General features: G+C 43.7%; 1 protein-coding gene across 1 annotated transcript in view; it reads left to right on the forward strand.

The window, feature by feature from the left end:
- Window positions 1–14,564, forward strand: part of cacna1ab (calcium channel, voltage-dependent, P/Q type, alpha 1A subunit, b) — a 572,403-nt gene extending 557,839 nt beyond the window's left edge. Inside the window, exon 48 of the mRNA XM_078234782.1 lies at window positions 13,944–14,564. Within this exon, the coding sequence (XP_078090908.1) occupies window positions 13,944–14,564 (621 nt within the window). The remainder of the gene's footprint in view (window positions 1–13,943) is intronic.
- Window positions 14,565–18,541: the final 3,977 nt, after the last annotated feature.

The raw sequence follows: 18,541 nt of genomic DNA on the forward strand, positions 1-18,541 counted from the left end.
AACCCTTTGCACTATGACTATCCCAATTAATGTTAGGGAAGTTAAAATCCTCTAATATAATTACCCTATTATTATTTTTAAACACCTTAGTGAATTGGCTACATAATCTGCTCCTTTACTGCTCCCTGACTGTTTGGATATCTGTAATATGCTCCCAGCAATGTGACTGCCCTCTTTTTATTCCTAAGCTCCAGCCACAAAACCTCATTCGAAGTCCCTTCCACGATATTGTCCCTCCTTACTGCAGTAACTGACTCCTTAATTAATAATGCAACGCTACCTCCTCTTCTACATCCTCCCCTGTTTTGCCTGAAGATCCTATTCCCTGGAATGTTGAGTTGCCAGTCCTGCCCCTCCCTCAACCATGTATCTGTGATGGCAACAATATCATAATTTCAGGGTCAATCCAAGCCCTCAGTTTTACCTATAATGCTCCTGACATTAAAGTAGGGGCCATCAAGCCTTGCCTTACAACCTTGGAACTCAAATGGCTGAATTCCCTCTGTCTTGTTTCCTTTACTATAGTATGCTGTGTCCATATTGTATTAACGCTCTGTGTCCCCTCCCCCTGTCAAACTAGTTGAAACTCCTCCCAACAGCATTAGCAACCTGACCTGCAAGGATGTTGGTCCCATTCTGGTTCGGGTGCGGACTGTCCGGCTTGTATATGTCCCACCTTCCCAGAAACGGTCCCAGTGATCCCTCCTCTAAAAACCCTCCCTCCTGAACCAACTCTTGAGCCATGCATTCATCTGTCCTATTCTCCTACTTCTGTACTCACTAGCACATGGGAGTAATCCAGAGATTACAATCTTTGAGGTCCTCTTTTTGATCTGCTGCTTAGCTCCCTGAGTTCTTGATTCAAGACCCCATCCTTAATTCTACCAGAGGTTGGTGCCTCTGACTTATCACCGTTCCCCTTTCAGGATGCCTGGCAGCCGTTCAGGGACATCCCTGACCCTGGCCTCGGAGGCAATACACCATCCTGGAGTCATGTCTGCGGCCACAGAAATGCCTGTCTGCTCACATAATTAATGAATAGCCTATCACTATCTCTCTTCCTTCCTTGAGTTGATGTTCACTTGGTGCCTTATTCTAACATCGCATGTGAGATGGGAGAATTGTGGAACAATATAACTTCATTATTTCCTCCCATCTCCCAACCATAATTTTTCATTTATTTCCCTCCCGCTCAACACTGTCCCTCACTTAGGACCTGATCTGCGGCTCTTCTGATGACGGTACTCTTGGGTCAACCCAGCAGGGGGTTGCAACATAGATGCAGATGTTGAAGGCCATTTGGACCATCTAAGCACACCATTCAGAACAAACCTACTTTTCCTCATCATGCCATCTAACTTCTCTTAGACTCTGCCAAGATTTCTATCTCGCTGCCCAGAAATATTAAAAGATAAAGAGTGGCGAAGGTAAACTTTGGCCCTTTAGAGGATGAGAGGGGGGATTTAATAACGGGAAATGAGGAAATGACCGAGGCATTGAACAGGTATTTTGTGTCAGCCGCCAGACTTCACGATGGAAGACACAAATATCATGTCAAAAATTGATGACAAGGAGGCTATGGCAAGTGAGGATCTAGAAATGATCATTATCACTAAAGAAGCAGTGTTAGGTAAACTAATGGGGCTAAAGGTAGACAAGTCTCCTGGCCCAGATGGAATGCATTCCATGGTACTAAAGAGAGGGTGGGGGAAATTACTCATGGTAATTTACCAAAATTTGTTGGACTCTGGGGCGGTTCCACCAGATTGGAAAACAGCAAATGTGATGCCACTATTTAAAAAAGGAGGTAACTATATGCCAGTTAGCTTAACTTCTGTAGTGGGAAAATGCTTGAATCTATCATCAAGCAAGAAATAGCGAGACATCTCAATAGAAATTGTCCCATTGGGAAGACGCACTATGGGTTCATGAAAGGCAGGTCATGTTTAACTAATTTACTGGAATTCTTTGAGGACATTACGAGCGCGGTGAACAACAGGGAACCGGTGGATGCAGTGTATCTGGATATCCAGAAGGCAATCGACAAGGTGCTGCACAAAAGGCTGCTGCAGCTGCTGCATAAGATAAAGGTGCATGGCGTTACGGGTAATGTATTAGCTTAAATAGAGGATTGGTTAACTAACAGAAAGCAAAGAGTGGGGATAAATGGGTGTTTTTCTGGTTGGTGATGAGTGACTAGTGGTGTGCCTCAGAGATCACTGCTGGGACCGCAATTGTTTACGATTAACATCGATGATTTAGAGTTGGGGACCAAGTGTAGTGTGTCAAAATTCACAGATGACACTAAGATGAGTGGCAGAGCAAAGTGTGCAGAGGACGTTCAAAGTCTGCAACGGGATATAGATAGTCTAATTGAGTGGGCGAGGGTCTGGCAGATGGAGTACAATGTTGGTAAATGTGAGGTCATCCATTTTGGTAGGAATAACACCAAAATGGACTATTATTCAAATAGTAAAAAATTGCAGCATGCTGCTGTGCAGAGGGACCTGGGTGTCCTTGTGCAGGAATCTCAAGGAGTTGGTTTGCAGGTGCAGCAGGTAATTAAGAAGGCAAATGGAATTTTGTCCTTTATTGCTAGAGAGATGGAGTTTAAAAACAACAAGGTTATGTTGCACACCTAGAATACTGTGTACAGTTTTGGTCTCCTTACTTGAGAAAGGATATACTGGCACTGGAGGGGGTGCAGAGGAGATTCACTAGATTGATTCCGGAGTTGAGAGGATTGGCTTATGAGGAGAGACTGAGTAGACTGGGGCTATACTCATTGGAATTTAAAAGAATGAGGGGGATCTTATGGAAACATATTAAATTATGAAGGGAGTAGATAAGATAGAAGTAGAGAGGTTGTTTTCACTGGCGGGTGAAACCGGAACTAGGAGGCATAGCCTCAAAATAAGGGGAAGCAGATTTAGGACTGAGTTGAGGAGGAACTTCTTCACCCAAAGGGTTGTGAATCTGTGGAATTCCCTGCCCAGTGAAGCAGTTGAAGCTACCTCAACTGTTTTTAAGGCAAAGATAGATTTTTGAACAGTAAAGGAATGAAGGGTTATGGTGAGCGGGTGGGTAAGTGGAGCTGAGTCCACGAAAAGATCAGCCATGATCTTATTCAATGGCGGAACAGGCTCGAGGGGCCAGATGGCCTACTCCTGTTCCTAGTTCTTATGTAAATCCATTTCACGTTTTATGTGAGGATCTTTGAGATAACAGATTCCACTCATGCTTTTGAGACCCTGTTCACCTCCAGTTAGAACATAGAACAGCAGAGGAACAGGTCCTTCTGCCCATGATGTTGTGCTGAACATGATGCCAAATTAAACTAATCCCTTCTGCCTGCCCCTGGTCCGTATCACTCTATTCCTTGCATATTCACGAGCTTATCCAGAAGCCTCTTAAATGTCCCTATGCCTGCACCACCACCCCTGGCAGCACTTTCCAGTCACCTACCACTCTCTGTGTAAAAAAAACTTGCCCCTCACATCTCCTTTGAACTTTTCCCCTTTCACCTTCAGTGCGTGCCCCCTAGTATTAGACATTTTAACTCAGGGGAAAAGATTCTGACTGTCTATCCTATCTATGCCTCTCATAATTTTATAGACTTCTATCAGGTCTCCCCTCAGCCTCCGCCGCTCCAGAGAAAACAACCCTAGTTTGTCCAACCTCTCCTTATAGCTCATACCCTCTAATCCGGGCAGCATCCTGGTAAACCTCTTCTGCACCCTCTCCAAAGCCTCCACGTCCTTCCTGTAATGTGGCGAGCAGGATTGAACGCAATACTCTAAGTTTGTCTTAACCAAAGTTTTATAAAGCTGCAACATGACATCCAGACTCTTGTACTCAGTGCCCTGATCAATAAAGGCAAGCATGCCTTCTTTACCACCCTATCTACTTGTGTGGCCAATTTCAATGAACTATGGACTTGAACCCCAAGATCCCTCTGTACACCAATGCTGTTCAGGGTCCTGTCATTAACTGTTCTTTCAGTTTAATTTGAAGTTAAACCTACTTTTTCTGTATCGTCTGTTATCTTCACACTTCACTTCCATTTGCAAAAACAGGCTGCCTCGACCTTCCCATCATCAGCAGCATAGGTATCAGTCTCCAGATGTGGAGAAATGAAGACAATGATCTACAGCTTTCAAAAAACATTCAGGCCAGCAAAAGACGTTCACGCTGTACTACTGCATCTCTTTGTTGGTGCTGCCTATGAAGCTATACCTTGGACTGCAAGGGGTACAGAGAAAGACTCGACTGATTCAGGTTGAATCCCTAATCTGTGCGAAATCTGATCCAAGCTTAGCTGACGCAGGGAGCTATAATCCATCACAATATTCGTATGCTAGAGAGAGCAGGAATTAACTAGAAATCACAATCCAGAAACCTCCCATTGGAAACTGCGTGTGTGTAAACACTGCATGAGGACAGGATTTACCTCTGCTAAAATGCCCTGCAGCATCCAATAGCCTGCCTAGACTGGCTGTCTACTTTCATTTATGAAGGATCTGATGAGGTGAGAGCCCCTGGTAAGCTGTACCCCAGCGAGCGTCAGCACCCTCAGGAAAGGAGAGAGGAAAGACTGAAAAAGCAGACAGCAGCTTAATGGCTAAGGCACACACACCAGTCTGTATTGGTGCCAGGTCAATCCAATCTAGTAAGAAAGGATCTGAGGATTAAGTGAAAATTCCCATCATTTGGTCCAGTACACAATTATAACTGCATCCTGCAAAATTCTGCTATCAATTCCTCAAAATATGTCTGTGACCTATTATCATCATGTCTTTTTATATACCTGCCTAATTTTGTCTTATCCTAAATCTTATATTTGTTTGTCTGTACCTTATTCTGAGATTCTCATTTGTTCTGTCCTTGGTATGTGGGATTCAATTGTCTAATTAATAATCACAAAAGTGCCACATAAGGACTGCCATACTGTAAGCGGTCTATTTGGCCATAATATAATTAATTAACCGATCTTATAATTTTATTCATAGCAAGTGTTCTATTGAGTGATGTGCCATCAACTATTGTCACTCAGTAATTGAGGGATATTTTCACACTTTTAATTCTTCAATACAATGTGACATTCTGTGCACCAGTATCAGGCTTGAAGCTTGTCTTCAGCATGTAGGGGAATATGAAACATAAACCAAAGAAAGAAATTTTCTCCATGATCCTACATTGTAAATTATTACAAAATAATAAATACACAGGGGCCGTAGAAACCCTATCTGAGGGTTAGGATGATAAAGCATCTTTGTACTGATCTATCAAGCAGTCCTAAGGTTCGACCCTTGGTGTGCACTGAGTGAACCCATCCCAATCTAGGTGGCAGTAAATTGTCCCAAAGAAACTGACACAAAAGCACCTTCAGGGTTGCAAATAAAGCCTCAAGAGATATGGATAGCAAAAGATTCTGCGAATGGCAGAATATTGTAAACGTGCAGTTGGAAATAATGTATGAACTGAGTGTTTTTCATAGGTCATCGCTTTTCAGAAAGAAGGTTGACACTCAATGTTCAGTTTCTGTAATATTCCCAAAGTCTGACAGGATTTTGAAGTAGTGTGGCAGAGAGAGTTAATAAGTTAAAAGGACTTTAGGCAAACTATCAACTTCTATGCATTTTGGTAGAAATAATGATGCATTTTGGTAGAAATAATGTAGGGAGGAGCTATACGATAAATGGCAGAACCATAAAGGGTGTTGATACGCAGAGGGACCTGGGTGTGCAAGTCCACAGATCTTTGAAGGTGACGTCACAGGTGGAGAAGGTGGTGAAGAAGGCATATGGCATGCTTGCCTTTATAGGACGGGGCATAGAGTATAAAAGTTGGGGTCTGATGTTGCAGATGTATAGAACGTTGGTTCGGCCGCATTTGGAATACTGCACCCAGTTCTGGTCGCCACACTACCAGAAGGACGCGGAGGCTTTGGAGAGAGTACAGAGGAGGTTTACCAGGACGTTGCCTGGTATGGAGGGACTTAGTTATGAGGAGAGATTGGGTAAACTGGGGTTGTTCTCCCTGGAAAGACGGAGGATGAGGGGAGACTTAATAGAGGTGTATAAAATTATGAAAGGCATAGATAGGGTGAACGGTGGGAAGCCTTTCCCCAGGTCGGTGGTGACGTTCACGAGGGGTCACAGGTTCAAGGTGAAGGGGGGGAGGTTTAACACAGATATCAGAAGGACATATTTTACACAGAGGGTGGTGGGGGCCTGGAATGCGCTGCCGGGCAAGGTGGTGGAGGCGGACACACTGGGAACGTTTAAGACTTATCTAGACAGCCATATGAACGGAGTGGGAATGGAGGGATACAAAAGAATGGTCTAGTTTGGACCAGGGAGCGGCACGGACTTGGAGGGCCGAAGGGCCTGTTCCTGTGCTGTATTGTTCTTTGTTTCTGCTGAAGGAGACTGGGGAGGGCTGGCCCCAAGTGTAAGGTGATGATTTAAAAATATATATTCATTTTTGGAATGTTGGTGTTACTGGCTAGGCCACCATTTCTTGCCCATCCCTAATTACCCTCGGGAAGGTGGTGGTGAGCTATTTTCTTGTACTGCCACAGTCCTTGTGGTGTCGGTACTGTTAGGGATAGAGTTCCAGAATTTTGACTCAGCAACAATGAAAGAACAGTGAGATGGGTCCAAGTCAGGATGGTTTGTGATCTAGTAGGGAACTTGCAGGTAGTGGTGTTTCCATGCATCTGCTGCCCTAGGTGATAGAGTCAGGGGATTGGGAGGTTCTATTGAATAAACTTGGGCAAGTTTCAGCATGAGGAGAGACTAAAGGAAAGAGTAAGGCCGTAAGGGACCGAGGGGGTAATCTGCGGGTGAAGCACAGTGGTTAACATTGCTGCCTCAAAGCGCCAGAGACCCAGGGTCGATTTTGCTCTTGGGCGACAGTCCAACAATGTACACGTTAGGTGGATTGGTTAGGTAAATTGCCCCTTAGTCCAAAGATGTGTAGGTTAAGGGGGTTAGCGGGGTAAATGGTGGGGTTATGGGGATAGGGCAGGGGTTGGGCCTAGGTGGGATGATCTGTCAGAGAATTGGTGCAGACTCGATGGGCCAAATGGCTTCCTTCTGCATTGTGGGGATTCCAGGATTCTATGACATTGGTAGAGTGTTGAACAAAGTGTTGAACACCGTCTTCACCCAAGAGAATGAAGATGAAGGGATGGAATTTAGGGAGATAGACTGTAAGGTTCTTAGGGACATCAGAGAGGACAAGGTATTGGAGGTGTTGGCAGGCTTCAAAGTGGACAAATCTACAGATTCGGATGAATATTGCCCCAGGCTGCTGTGAGAGGCAAGGGAGGAAATTGCAGGAGCTCTGACCCAAATTTTTAATTCCTCTCTGGCCTCGGGAGAGGTGTCAGAGGACTGGAGAACAGCTGATGTGGTTTCGCTATTTAAGAAGGGTTGTAGAGAAAAGCCAAGGAGCTACAGACCAGTGAGTCTCATGTCAGTGGTAGGGAAACTATTGGAGAAAATTCTGAAGGAAAGTATCTATCTCCACTTGAAGAGGCAAAACTTGATCAGGAATAGTCAGCATGGCCTCATCAGAGAGAGGTCATGCCTAATACATTTGATTGAATTTTTTGAGGAGGTGACCAGGTGTGTAGATGAGAGTAGTGCAGTCGATGTAATTTAAATGGATTTCAGCAAAGCCTTTGACAAGGTCCCACGTGGGAGACTTAAAAGTTCATAAGATATGGGAGCAGAATTAGGCCATTCGACCCATCGAGTCCGCTCTGCCATCTGATCATGGCTGATATGCTCCTCATTCCCATTTTCCTGCCTTCTCCCGATAATCCTTCAACCCATTACGAATTAAAAATCTGTCTAATTCTTCTTTAAATTTACTCACTGTCCCAGCATCCACCGTCCTTTGGGGTAGCGAATTCCACAGATCCTTAGGAGAAGAATTTCTCCTCAATTCTGTTTTAAATTTGCTACTCCTTATCCTAAGACTATGGCCTCTCGTCCTAGAATGCCCCAGAAGAGGAAGCATCCGCTCCACATCTACTTTATCCATACCTTTGATCATCTTGTATACCTCAATTTGATCTCCCCTCATTCTTCTAAATTCCAGAGAGTATCGGCCTAAACTGTTCAATCTCTCTTCATACGGCAAACCCCTCACCTCTGGAATAAAGAAGGTAAATGCACATGGGATACAGGGTAATTTGATAAAGTGGATTCAAAATTGGCTCACTTGTAGGATACAGAGGGTGATGACAGAAGGTGAGACCACATTTGGAATATTGTGTGCAGTTCTGGTCACCTCACTATAGGAAGGATGTGGAAGCGCTGGAAGGAGTGCAGAGGAGATTTACCAGGATGCTGCCTGGTTTGGAGGGTAGGTCATATGAGGAAAGGTTGAGGGAGCTAGGGCTATTCTCTCTGGAGCGGAGGAGGCTGAGGGGAGACTTAATAGAGGTGTATAAAATGATGAAGGGGATAGATAGAGTGAACGTTCAAAGACTATTTCCTCGGGTGGATGCAGCTATTACAAGGGGGCATAACTATAGGGTTCGTGGTGGGAGATACAGGACGGATATCAGAGGTAGGTTCTTTACGCAGAGAGTGGTTGGGGTGTGGAATGGACTGCCTGCAGTGATAGTGGAGTCAGACACTTTAGAAACATTTAAGCGGTTATTGGACAGGCACATGGAGCACACCAGGATGATAGGGAGTGGGATAGCTTGATCTTGGTTTCAGATAAAGCTCGGCACAACATCGTGGGCCGAAGGGCCTGTTCTGTGCTGTACTGTTCTATGTAAGGCTTCTTTAGTGACTGGAAACCAGTGTCCAGTGGCGTACCAGAGGGATCTATGCTGGATTCCCTATTATTCATCATTTATATAAATGACATTGATGACTGTGTAGGGGGTAGGATTAGTAAGTTTGCGGATGACACAGAGATTGGCCGGGTGGTTAACAGTGAGGCGGAGTGTCTTGGGCTACAAGAAGATATAGACGGAATGGTCAAATAGGCAGATCAGAGGCAGATGGAATTTAACCCTGAAAAGTGTGAGGTGATACACTTTGGAAGGAGTAATTTGACAAGAAAGTATTCAATGAATGGCAGGACACTAGGAAGTTCTGTGGAACAAAGGGACCTTGGCGTGTTTGTCCACAGATCTCTGAAGGGGGAAGGGCATGTTATTAGGGTGGTGAAAAAGGCATATGGGACACTTGCCTTTATCAATTGAAGCATAGATTACAAAAGCAGCGAAGCCATTTTGGAGTTGTATAGCACTTTGGTGAGGTCACAGCTGGAGCACTGTGTGCAGTTCTGATCACCACATTTTAGGAAGGATGTGATTGCACTGGAGGGGGTGCAGAGGAAATTCACCAGGATGCTGCCTGGGACGGAGCATTTAGGTTATGAAGAGAGGTTGTGTCGGCTTGGGTTGTTTTCATTGGAGCAGAGAAGACTGAGGGGCAACCTGATGGAGGTGCACAAGATTATGAGGGGCGTGGACAGAGTGGATAAGGAGCAGCTGTTCCCCTTAGTTGAAGGGTCAGTCATGAGGGGACACAAGTTCAAGGTGAGGGGCAGGAGGTTTAGGGGGGATTTGAGGAAAAACCTTTTTACCCAGAGGGTGGTGACTGTTTGGAATGCGCCGCCCGGGAGGGTGGTGGAGGCGGGGGGGCCTCACATCCTTTAAAAAGTATCTGGATGAGCACTTGGCGCGTCATAACATTCAGGGCTATGGGCCAAGTGCTGGTAAATGGGATTAGGTGGGAGTTCAGGCGTTTCTCGCACATCAGTGCAGACTCGATGGGCCAAAGGGCCTCTTCTGCGCTGTATAATTCTATGATTCAGAATAAAGACAGTCTAAAAATATTAAATGGTGTTGATAGAATAAACTGAGAATATTACTTCACATTAAGATGTGAATATAGTACTGGAGGTGTAATTGGTGAAAAGTAAATTGTAAACAGCTATTCTTTATTGGACGTATGATAAATGTTTTGAATAATCTACCATATAAAATAATGAAGGCAAACACATTGGAAATATTCAAAGTGTAATTGGATGTTATAATGGATATTTTAATATTGAAGTCTGTAGGTGACACGGGGAAAACTCCCTGCCGTTTGGAGGTATATCAGACACAGTGGAAGGTTGTTGTGGCTGTTAGAAGTCAATCACCTCAGCTCCAGAACGTCACTGCATAAATTCCTAAGGGTATTGTCCTAGACCCAACCATCTTCAGTCACCTCACCAGTGATCTTCCTTCCTTCAAAATATCGGAAGTGGGAATGTTTGCTGCTGATTACACAAAGTTCAGCACCATTCACAACTCCTCAGATACTGAAGCAGTCCATGCCACTATGCAGCAAGACCTGGACAACATTCAAGCTTGGGCTGGCAAGTGGCAAGTAATTTCAAGCCACACAAGTGCCAGGTAAAGACCACCTCCAACAAGAGAAAATCTAACCTTCCCCGCCTTGACATTCAGTGGCAATACCATCACTGAATCCCACCACTATCAACATCCTGGCAGTCATTATTAACCAGCCATATAAGTACTAGAACAGGTCAGAGGCTGGGAATTCTGAGGTGAGTAACTCATCTCCTGACTCCCCAAAGCTGTCCATCATTTACAATGTGGAGATGCCGGCGTTGGACTGGGGTAAGCACAGTAAGAAGTCTCACAACACCAGGTTAAAGTCCAACAGGTTTATTTGGTAGCAAATACCATAAGCTTTCGGAGCACAGCTCCTTCGTCAGATGGAGTGGATATCTGTTCTCAAACAGTGCAAACAGACACAGAAATCAAATTACAGAATACTGATTAGAATGCAAATCTCTACAGCCAGCCAGGTCTTAAATGTACACAAAGTGGGTGGATGGGTGGGTGCCTTACTGCGCCAGGGACCAGGGTTCGATTCCCAGCTCGGGTCACTGTCTGTACACAAGGTGTACAAGGTGGGTGGGTGGGTGCCCCCTCCACCCACATTGTGTACATTTAAGACCTGGCTGGCTGTAGAGATTTGCATTCTAATCAGTATTCTGTAATTTGATTTCTGTGTCTCTGTGCACTGTTGGAGAACAGATATCCACTCCATCTGACGAAGGAGCAGCAAGCTCCGAAAGCTTATGGTATTTGCTACCAAATAAACCTGTTGGACTTTAACCTGGTGTTGTGAGACTTCTTACCATCATTTACAAGGCAGTAGTCAAGAGTAGGATTGAATATTCTCCACTCCCTCCATCACCCACGCACAGCAGCAGCAGTGTCCCATCTCCAAGATGCACCGCAGCAACTCACCAAGACTCTTCTGCCAGCACCTTCCAAACCAACCTCTACCATGGGAAGAACAATAGCAGCAGATGCATGGAACTACCACCACTTACAAGTTTGCCTTCTTACCACACACCACCCTGATTTAGAATTATATCACATTTCTTCACTGTCGCTAGATCAAAATGCTGAAACTCCCTCCCTAACAGCACTGTGGATGTACCTGCACCACATGGACTGCAACAGTTCAAGAAGGCGGCTCACCACCACCTTCTCAAGGGCGATTAGGGATGTGCAACAAATGCTGAAGTCAGCAACATTCGCACCCCACAAAAGAACTGTAAAAAGCTAAAGGAATGAGCTTCAATGGGAGAGAAAGGCACAAGAGAGATGATGCAATTGCAGAAAAATTATAAGGGATGATTTTTGATTGGAGTGTCAGCAGAATTAGCTGCGATCGTAGAGTTAGGGCACTTCAGGGATGGGTTTCAATGGGAGAATTAGGATTTAGAGAGAGGAAAATCAGTGGGAGTATTAAGATACTGGGCTTTGCAGAGTTAGGGTACTCGAGGGACAAGATTCAATGGGAGGGTTAGGCAACTGAATTGAAGAAGTTCAATATGAGAATGAGGGTGTAGAGAGATGAGTTTTGATCGGCACATTTCAACAGGATATGATCATAACAAGAACCCTGGCTAACTTTCCTTCCCTCCTGAACCCAAAGACTGAACCTAACACCAGCTGACTGAATATAGATCGGAATTTAAACTGAGAGCTTGTCCATTCAACTCAGTAATACATTGGCAGTGCATTTACCCACTGAGCTATTGGAGGAAACCATCAGAGTTTTTAATTGTCTGCAATGTCCACATGCCAGACTTATTTACTCTTCTTGTTTTCAGATATAGTGCCTTTAACATAGTACACCATCTTGAGGAGTTTCACAAGATTTGATACTGAGTCACATAAGAAGATATTAGGACAGGTGATCAACTTGGTCAAGGAAGTAGATTTTAAGATGTGTCATAAAGGAGGAGCGAGAGAAATTTTGTGTGGGTATTCCCGAGATTAAGACCTGAGCAGCTAATGGCATGGCTGCCAATGGTAGAGTGATGGATACATTGGAGGTGTGCAGAGGTTTTGGATCATTGTCAAGCTGGAGGAACATTTAAGAAGTTATGTTTATTTATTAGTCACAAGTAGGCTTACATTAACACTGCAATGAAGTTAGTGTGAAAATCCCCTAGTCGCCACACTCCGACGCCTGTTCGGGTAACACTGAGGGAGAATTTAGCATGACCAAAGCATCTAACCAGCAGGTCTTTCAGACTGTGGGAGGAAGCCGGAGGAAACCCACACAGACACGGAGAGAACGTGCAGACTCTGCACAGACAGTGACCCGAGCCGGGAATCGAACCCTGTTCCCTGGCGCTGTAAGGCAGCAGTGCCAACCACTGTGCCACAGGACGATGAGGAAAAAGTCAGGACTGCTTCACAAAGTTGTGGAATGAATTATCATGAAAACAATGTTGTAGTGGACAGTTTAATTAGATATAAGATTATTCAATCTGTTTCTAAAGAGAGAATGGAATTTGAGTAAATGGGTAGATCAGAGTTGATGTGCAGAACAGGAGGATTGTTGGGCAAAAGATCCTTTTCCTGTCACTAAAAATACTTATGTTTTTATTGGGTTCAATAAAAGTTTGTGTGGCTCAGGATTATAACAAGTGAATCTTAGACAGGAGAGAGAGAGAGGGTGTCCCAGGGATTTGTCAGATGGAAATGGATTTCACAGGGAGATTATTTTTGGGGGGTTTGTGCCCAGATGCACTGGATAGCTGGTTTGGTAAATGTCGTAAATTCATACAGATCAGAGCATGTATCTGCAGGAAAATGTCCACCGCTGTTATAAATGCAGTGGAGATGCCGGAATGTTTCTTTCATTATCAGTGAAAGGAGAGTTGTGTTTGACTTTTATGTATTATATATGGCATAGCAGAAGGAGGCCATTTGGGCCATCAAACCCATACAGGCACTCCATAGGACAATCCAGTGAGTTCCACTACACTGATCTGGCTCCTTTTACATTCTGTGCACTTGAGCACACCCAGGAAAATCTCCCCTAACGTATCAGATACAGCCGTGATTGAAATAAAAATAAACGTTCCCGAAATGTACAGTAGTTTGGTCAACTTCTAAATGAGGACGATAAGTTAGCTTTTCAAGGGGGCAGTATTCTTCACAGTTTACCTCTTGTTAAGGGCAAATATATATGCAAGTCCAGAGGTGAATGGGAGAAGGTCAGATTTCTCCAGCAAAATCCTGGGTCAGAACCCCCAAAAACATTAACCAATCTTTCCCATTTCCATACACCTCTGTATTTCCTGCTTAGGTTTTGGATTTCTCGATAGCTTCCAAGCTGTTTAATGTGTATGGCCTAACATTATGATTTTAAACCCATGTAAACTAAAAGTCATGTCTGCTCTTTAACCCCTTGACTTACAGACGTCACTTTCTCTTTTTACTTTCTTTTGACTTTTTGTTCTGTGATTGTTGCTTCCCCTTTTCCTTTTGTTATCTCTTTGCTTTCTTCGATGTTTTTCTGTCTGTGTTTTTTCTCCTGGTTTTTTATTTTTTGATTTGCTTTGTTTCAATTTTCATGTAGGGCAGTAGTTCTGTGAGTGGGAGTCCAGTACCTTCCACCTCTGGCACCAGCACACCGAGGCGCGGACGCAGGCAACTTCCCCAGACTCCCTCCACACCTAGGCCGCATGTCACCTACTCCCCAGTGGTCCGCAAAGCCATGAATACGTCACAGCAGGGCAGGATACCAACCCCCGTGCCACGCAGATATTCGCCACCACCCCCGGAGCATCAGAGGGGGGAGCGGCAGAGCAGCAGCAGGTCTCCCGCCACGGAGAGAAGCACCATCCCCCGCAACGAGTCCCCTCGGCTGAATCGTCAAAGCAGCAGCCGCTGGTCCACTCCCAGCTCCCATGTATCTGAGCCTTACCTGGGTTCTCACAATGATGACTATTACTGCAGCCCTGACTATGATGTGCCAAGTGAGGAAACTCTGACCTTTGAGGCTGCCATGGCGACAAGTTCTGGAAGGTCACCCAGGACTTCTCGGGTGACGTCATCATCCGTGTCCCCCTCACGGCATGGGCGACGCGTACCCAACGGGTACTATCACAATCTCGGGGTGTCGAAAACGAAAGGACCTGGCACAAGAAAAGGAATGCACGAACCCTACAGTGAAACTGATGAGGATGACTGGTGCTAGCCCCAACATTCGTCTTACATTGCCAAGCACGTCAGGGGGATTCTCTGGGCCTCTTAAGACCTGAGGAGCTCTAGCCTTCTAAAAAAAAAAGTTTGAAAAAAACACAAAAAATAGGAGAAAGGACAAAAAAATTGAAAAAAATTTTAAACTCATCTTTATTGGGGTGGGGGTTTGGAGCATGTATAAAAATAAATCAAAACGGGGACATAGCAAAGAAAATGGGACTCATGTGGGTCCTTCTAACAGGTTTAACTGTCTCCAACACATATAAGGAGAGGAAACGAGAAGTAAACTAAATCCTAAAAGGACTTTGGAAACTGTTGGGTTTCATTGATGAGTTTTATCATCCGTTACCTGTTAATATATATTGATATTGTATGGGGGAATGAAGGTTATCCAGTGCACAACATGTTCAGTCATATAAATTCATCCGAATGCCTGCGATGCGACTGACATCTCTGAGGAGTGGGCTCTAAGCGATGATAAACAAGAAGAAAAAATAAGAAATCCACCTACGTGGAAGTTCTGTTGCTCTTGCCTCAACAGAACAGCCTATCACAGCATGGAATTCTCATGAAGCTCTCACACAATGGAAAGAGCATGTCCTGTTCAAGAACACTTTGATTTTGCATACTTACAGGGGAGGGAGTGGGAGGGAAGAGATGGGGATGATTAGGGGAAAAAGTTGCCAGATCAATAATTAACTTTTTAACTCTTGTGAGATCATTTCCATTTCATTTGTAATTCTGCTTTTTTCAAACCTGTAAATTGAATAAGTTTGGGAACACTCGCTCCTCACCAGGGGGCCCTGGATTGATGAGAGGAGCAGAGGAAGGTGAATCACTCTTGTGTAAGGCATTCAAAATGAACACTAGAGCAAACAAACGATACCAGCCCACTGCGCAAAACAAAGTGCATGTTTTTTTTGTGTGAAACTCTAGCTCCTGTGTCTTTGTGATTCAGTCCATTAGGATTGTTTGTAAGTTTTTCAAACTTGCATTCTTTCCCTGCATCTCTCCTTTTTAATTCAGGATTTTGTGGATTCTGCATGCTTTACTCAGCGCAGTGTCCGGGAGCTCTGATTATTGTCAAACCCTGTAACAGACAGTGTTGGGGAGTTGGAAGGGATGGTAATGCAAGTTCTGGTTTTAGTTTGCTACAGACTGATTAAAAGCTTACTAATTGCTAATATCTCTTTTTTTAAAATGGGGCATAAAACCAGCTTCTATTTTTAATGAAACAAGACTTCTATTCCTGAATGCTGTCAAACACCAGCCAGCAAGCAGCCAGATTGGACAAACCTTTGAGTTTCCTTCATTCTCATATCCTCACTGTCCACCTGCCCAGGGTATATTCCTTTGGATCTGAAGTTACTGTTAATTCTCTCCACAAATCAACAGGTTCATTGAGATCCCTTAGAAATGGGCAGAAATGACCTTTCCCAGATCCTGCATGCATTATGAGAATAAGAGACAAGGCAAGATTAATTGAGGAGAGGTCGGGTGACACCAGGGTTACAAATTATGAGAGCAAAACAAAGACTGAGGGAGATGAGAAGTTTCCACATCTTTTGAAAGTCTTGAGAAATATGAGCTAGAGTAGCAAAAGGTGTTGTTCCAACACCAGTAAAGGTTATGGGAAAGGGGCTGGGATAGTCTGCTTGAAACTTTTAAAAAATAAGTACCGACAGCATTTTGTTTAGATAAACTATTTCTCAAGAGCAATGACTTGCTCCTCTACCTCGCCCCTAGGAGGTGGACCTGTCAATGAACTTTATGAGAGATATTCTCTTATAATCACAAAAGCATGTGATTGGTTCTGGCAAATATTCTAAAGAGGAATGTGATGCAAAACGCAAAAGATGTCAGACAAAACAGAAAGAGTGCAATCAGCCTCGCTATCCGCTTTCTGAATCAGTAAGTGCGTCCCCATTTTGCAAGTGTGCTGAGTTGCTGGTAGTATTGAGATGGTATCAATCAGTGTGTGCACTCCACACACGCACAGTCTATTAGCTTCTGCATCTTCTTCAGTATTGGTTTCACTTTGCGACTCATCCTTCTCCCTTGCAGCCAAGCCTCCACGAGGCAGCAGGCAAGCAGAGGGAAGGAGGTGTGAAACAAAAGGAATATAGGCTTTGCATGAGTAATTACTTGCATCAGTGCATTTTTCTTGCTTGACCGGTTATCAATCAGTCAATAAATCTGAACTATTCCATGAGTTTTTTAACAACATGGATTCTAATGCATGTTTCCAAAATTGGGGAAATGGTAATAGACTGAAAGTGTAGCTCCAGAATATAACAGGAGGTGGTACAGAGCCCACATAGCATTCCGAGCCCCCATCCCCAGTGCAATACTGCCCTCAGATGAGCATTTGCAAAAATTACAAGCCTTAAAATATCCAATTGCGCTACCTGTTGGTACAGCAGGAATGTGCACTCGCCAAATGTGTCTGTCAAAGGGGGATGAAAGCAAAGTACACTTTGATTTCTGAGTGCTGTGTGTGGGTGTGCTGTCCATAGGTCCACATACAGCAAGGGGTATCACCCTTCCTGAGCTGTCCAGCATCTTGTAAAATATCAGCACTATTCTCAGAATGTCTGAAACGGCAGGTAATACTGGGAAAACCTATGGGAACGCAGGATCCTGTAAACAGCAACATGACTTTTAATAATGAACACAGCATTTTTGTGTAAAAGTGTTTGCTGAGGCTATGCATTCTCCTTATTGTAAATACTTTAATGGTTCTCTTAGAATAAGATAATGATTTGAGTTTATAATTAAATAGTTCCAAAAACAGAGATTATAAATTTCTGGGAAATATATAAATATATAGATACATATATTTATGTATGAAGAATATTTATTAATATAAAACACCTTATAAGACACTACAGGGGCAAACAGTAATGTTACTGTTACCCAAGATATGAAAACGGGTAGAACAGGAAAAAGAGAATTACAAAATACACAAGTGTCGAATCTTAATGGAGGTGATCTCGTAAAGTTTTGACTGCATTCTATTCTCCAACTTCAGTTATAACATCTTTGCTCATTGTCATTCTGATCCACTTGGCTGCCGGATCCTGTCCTGACCTCCTTTTCTTGTGTAATGTTTTTGTTGTTTACATTCTGCTATGTTCTCAAGTATAAGATTGGATGTTTATGTTCTTGTGTGGGGCTAAATGCAGGGAGGTAAGGGCGGGCAATTGGTTGTCCCGTACAAGGATCGTATCCTCTTCCCCAGGGGAGCAATTTCTTCAACAGAAGCTTCAACCATACTAGTACTTTTCAGCTCCCAACCTTTGATTTGGCCTGCTGCCAGAGACTGCCCAACAGGGATACAGACAAGGGGACCATTGGCAGGAATCACAGCTGTGAAAATTGTCGTTCAAATATTCCAGTGCTGTGGGAGCCAATAGAAATGTGCTGATTACAATGCAAAAAAGGCAAGCGGGAAATGTATCTCTGACCAGCAGCAGGCTTAGTGGAGGCAGGTCCTGAAACCTACAACTAGAAATCTTATTTTTTATACTTTTATCTCCATTCTTTTGCTACAGAAGTTGAGCCATCACCAAATTCTCAATCATGTGAATGGTGCAAAATGCTACCCAATTTACAATGTACTTTTGAAATTATAATGCAAACAAAATAACAGAAATATTTGAGAGTAAAGTACTTAAAATACTGGAAACCAATTGTGAAATAGTAATTTTGATAGCCATAGTTTCCCAGCAATCTTATAAAATGCAAAGTTCTAACCCAAAGCTGAAACTCTTTCATTGTTTTAACCTCTGGCTCTCCATCTTTCTGCTTGGTATTTTAATCCAGCTTCTTTTCAGTTTCTGCAAATGGGGAGGGAAATATATTTATTTTGCCATCATTTGAAAGAAATATCTTGAATGATGTGCTGTTAAACCTGTTCCATAGTTCAGCCCCATTTCACAAACAGGAAATTGATTCAACAGCGCAACTATT

This window comes from Mustelus asterias, chromosome 19 (genome assembly GCF_964213995.1).
Source record: "Mustelus asterias chromosome 19, sMusAst1.hap1.1, whole genome shotgun sequence".
NCBI classification, from domain to species: domain Eukaryota; kingdom Metazoa; phylum Chordata; class Chondrichthyes; order Carcharhiniformes; family Triakidae; genus Mustelus; species Mustelus asterias.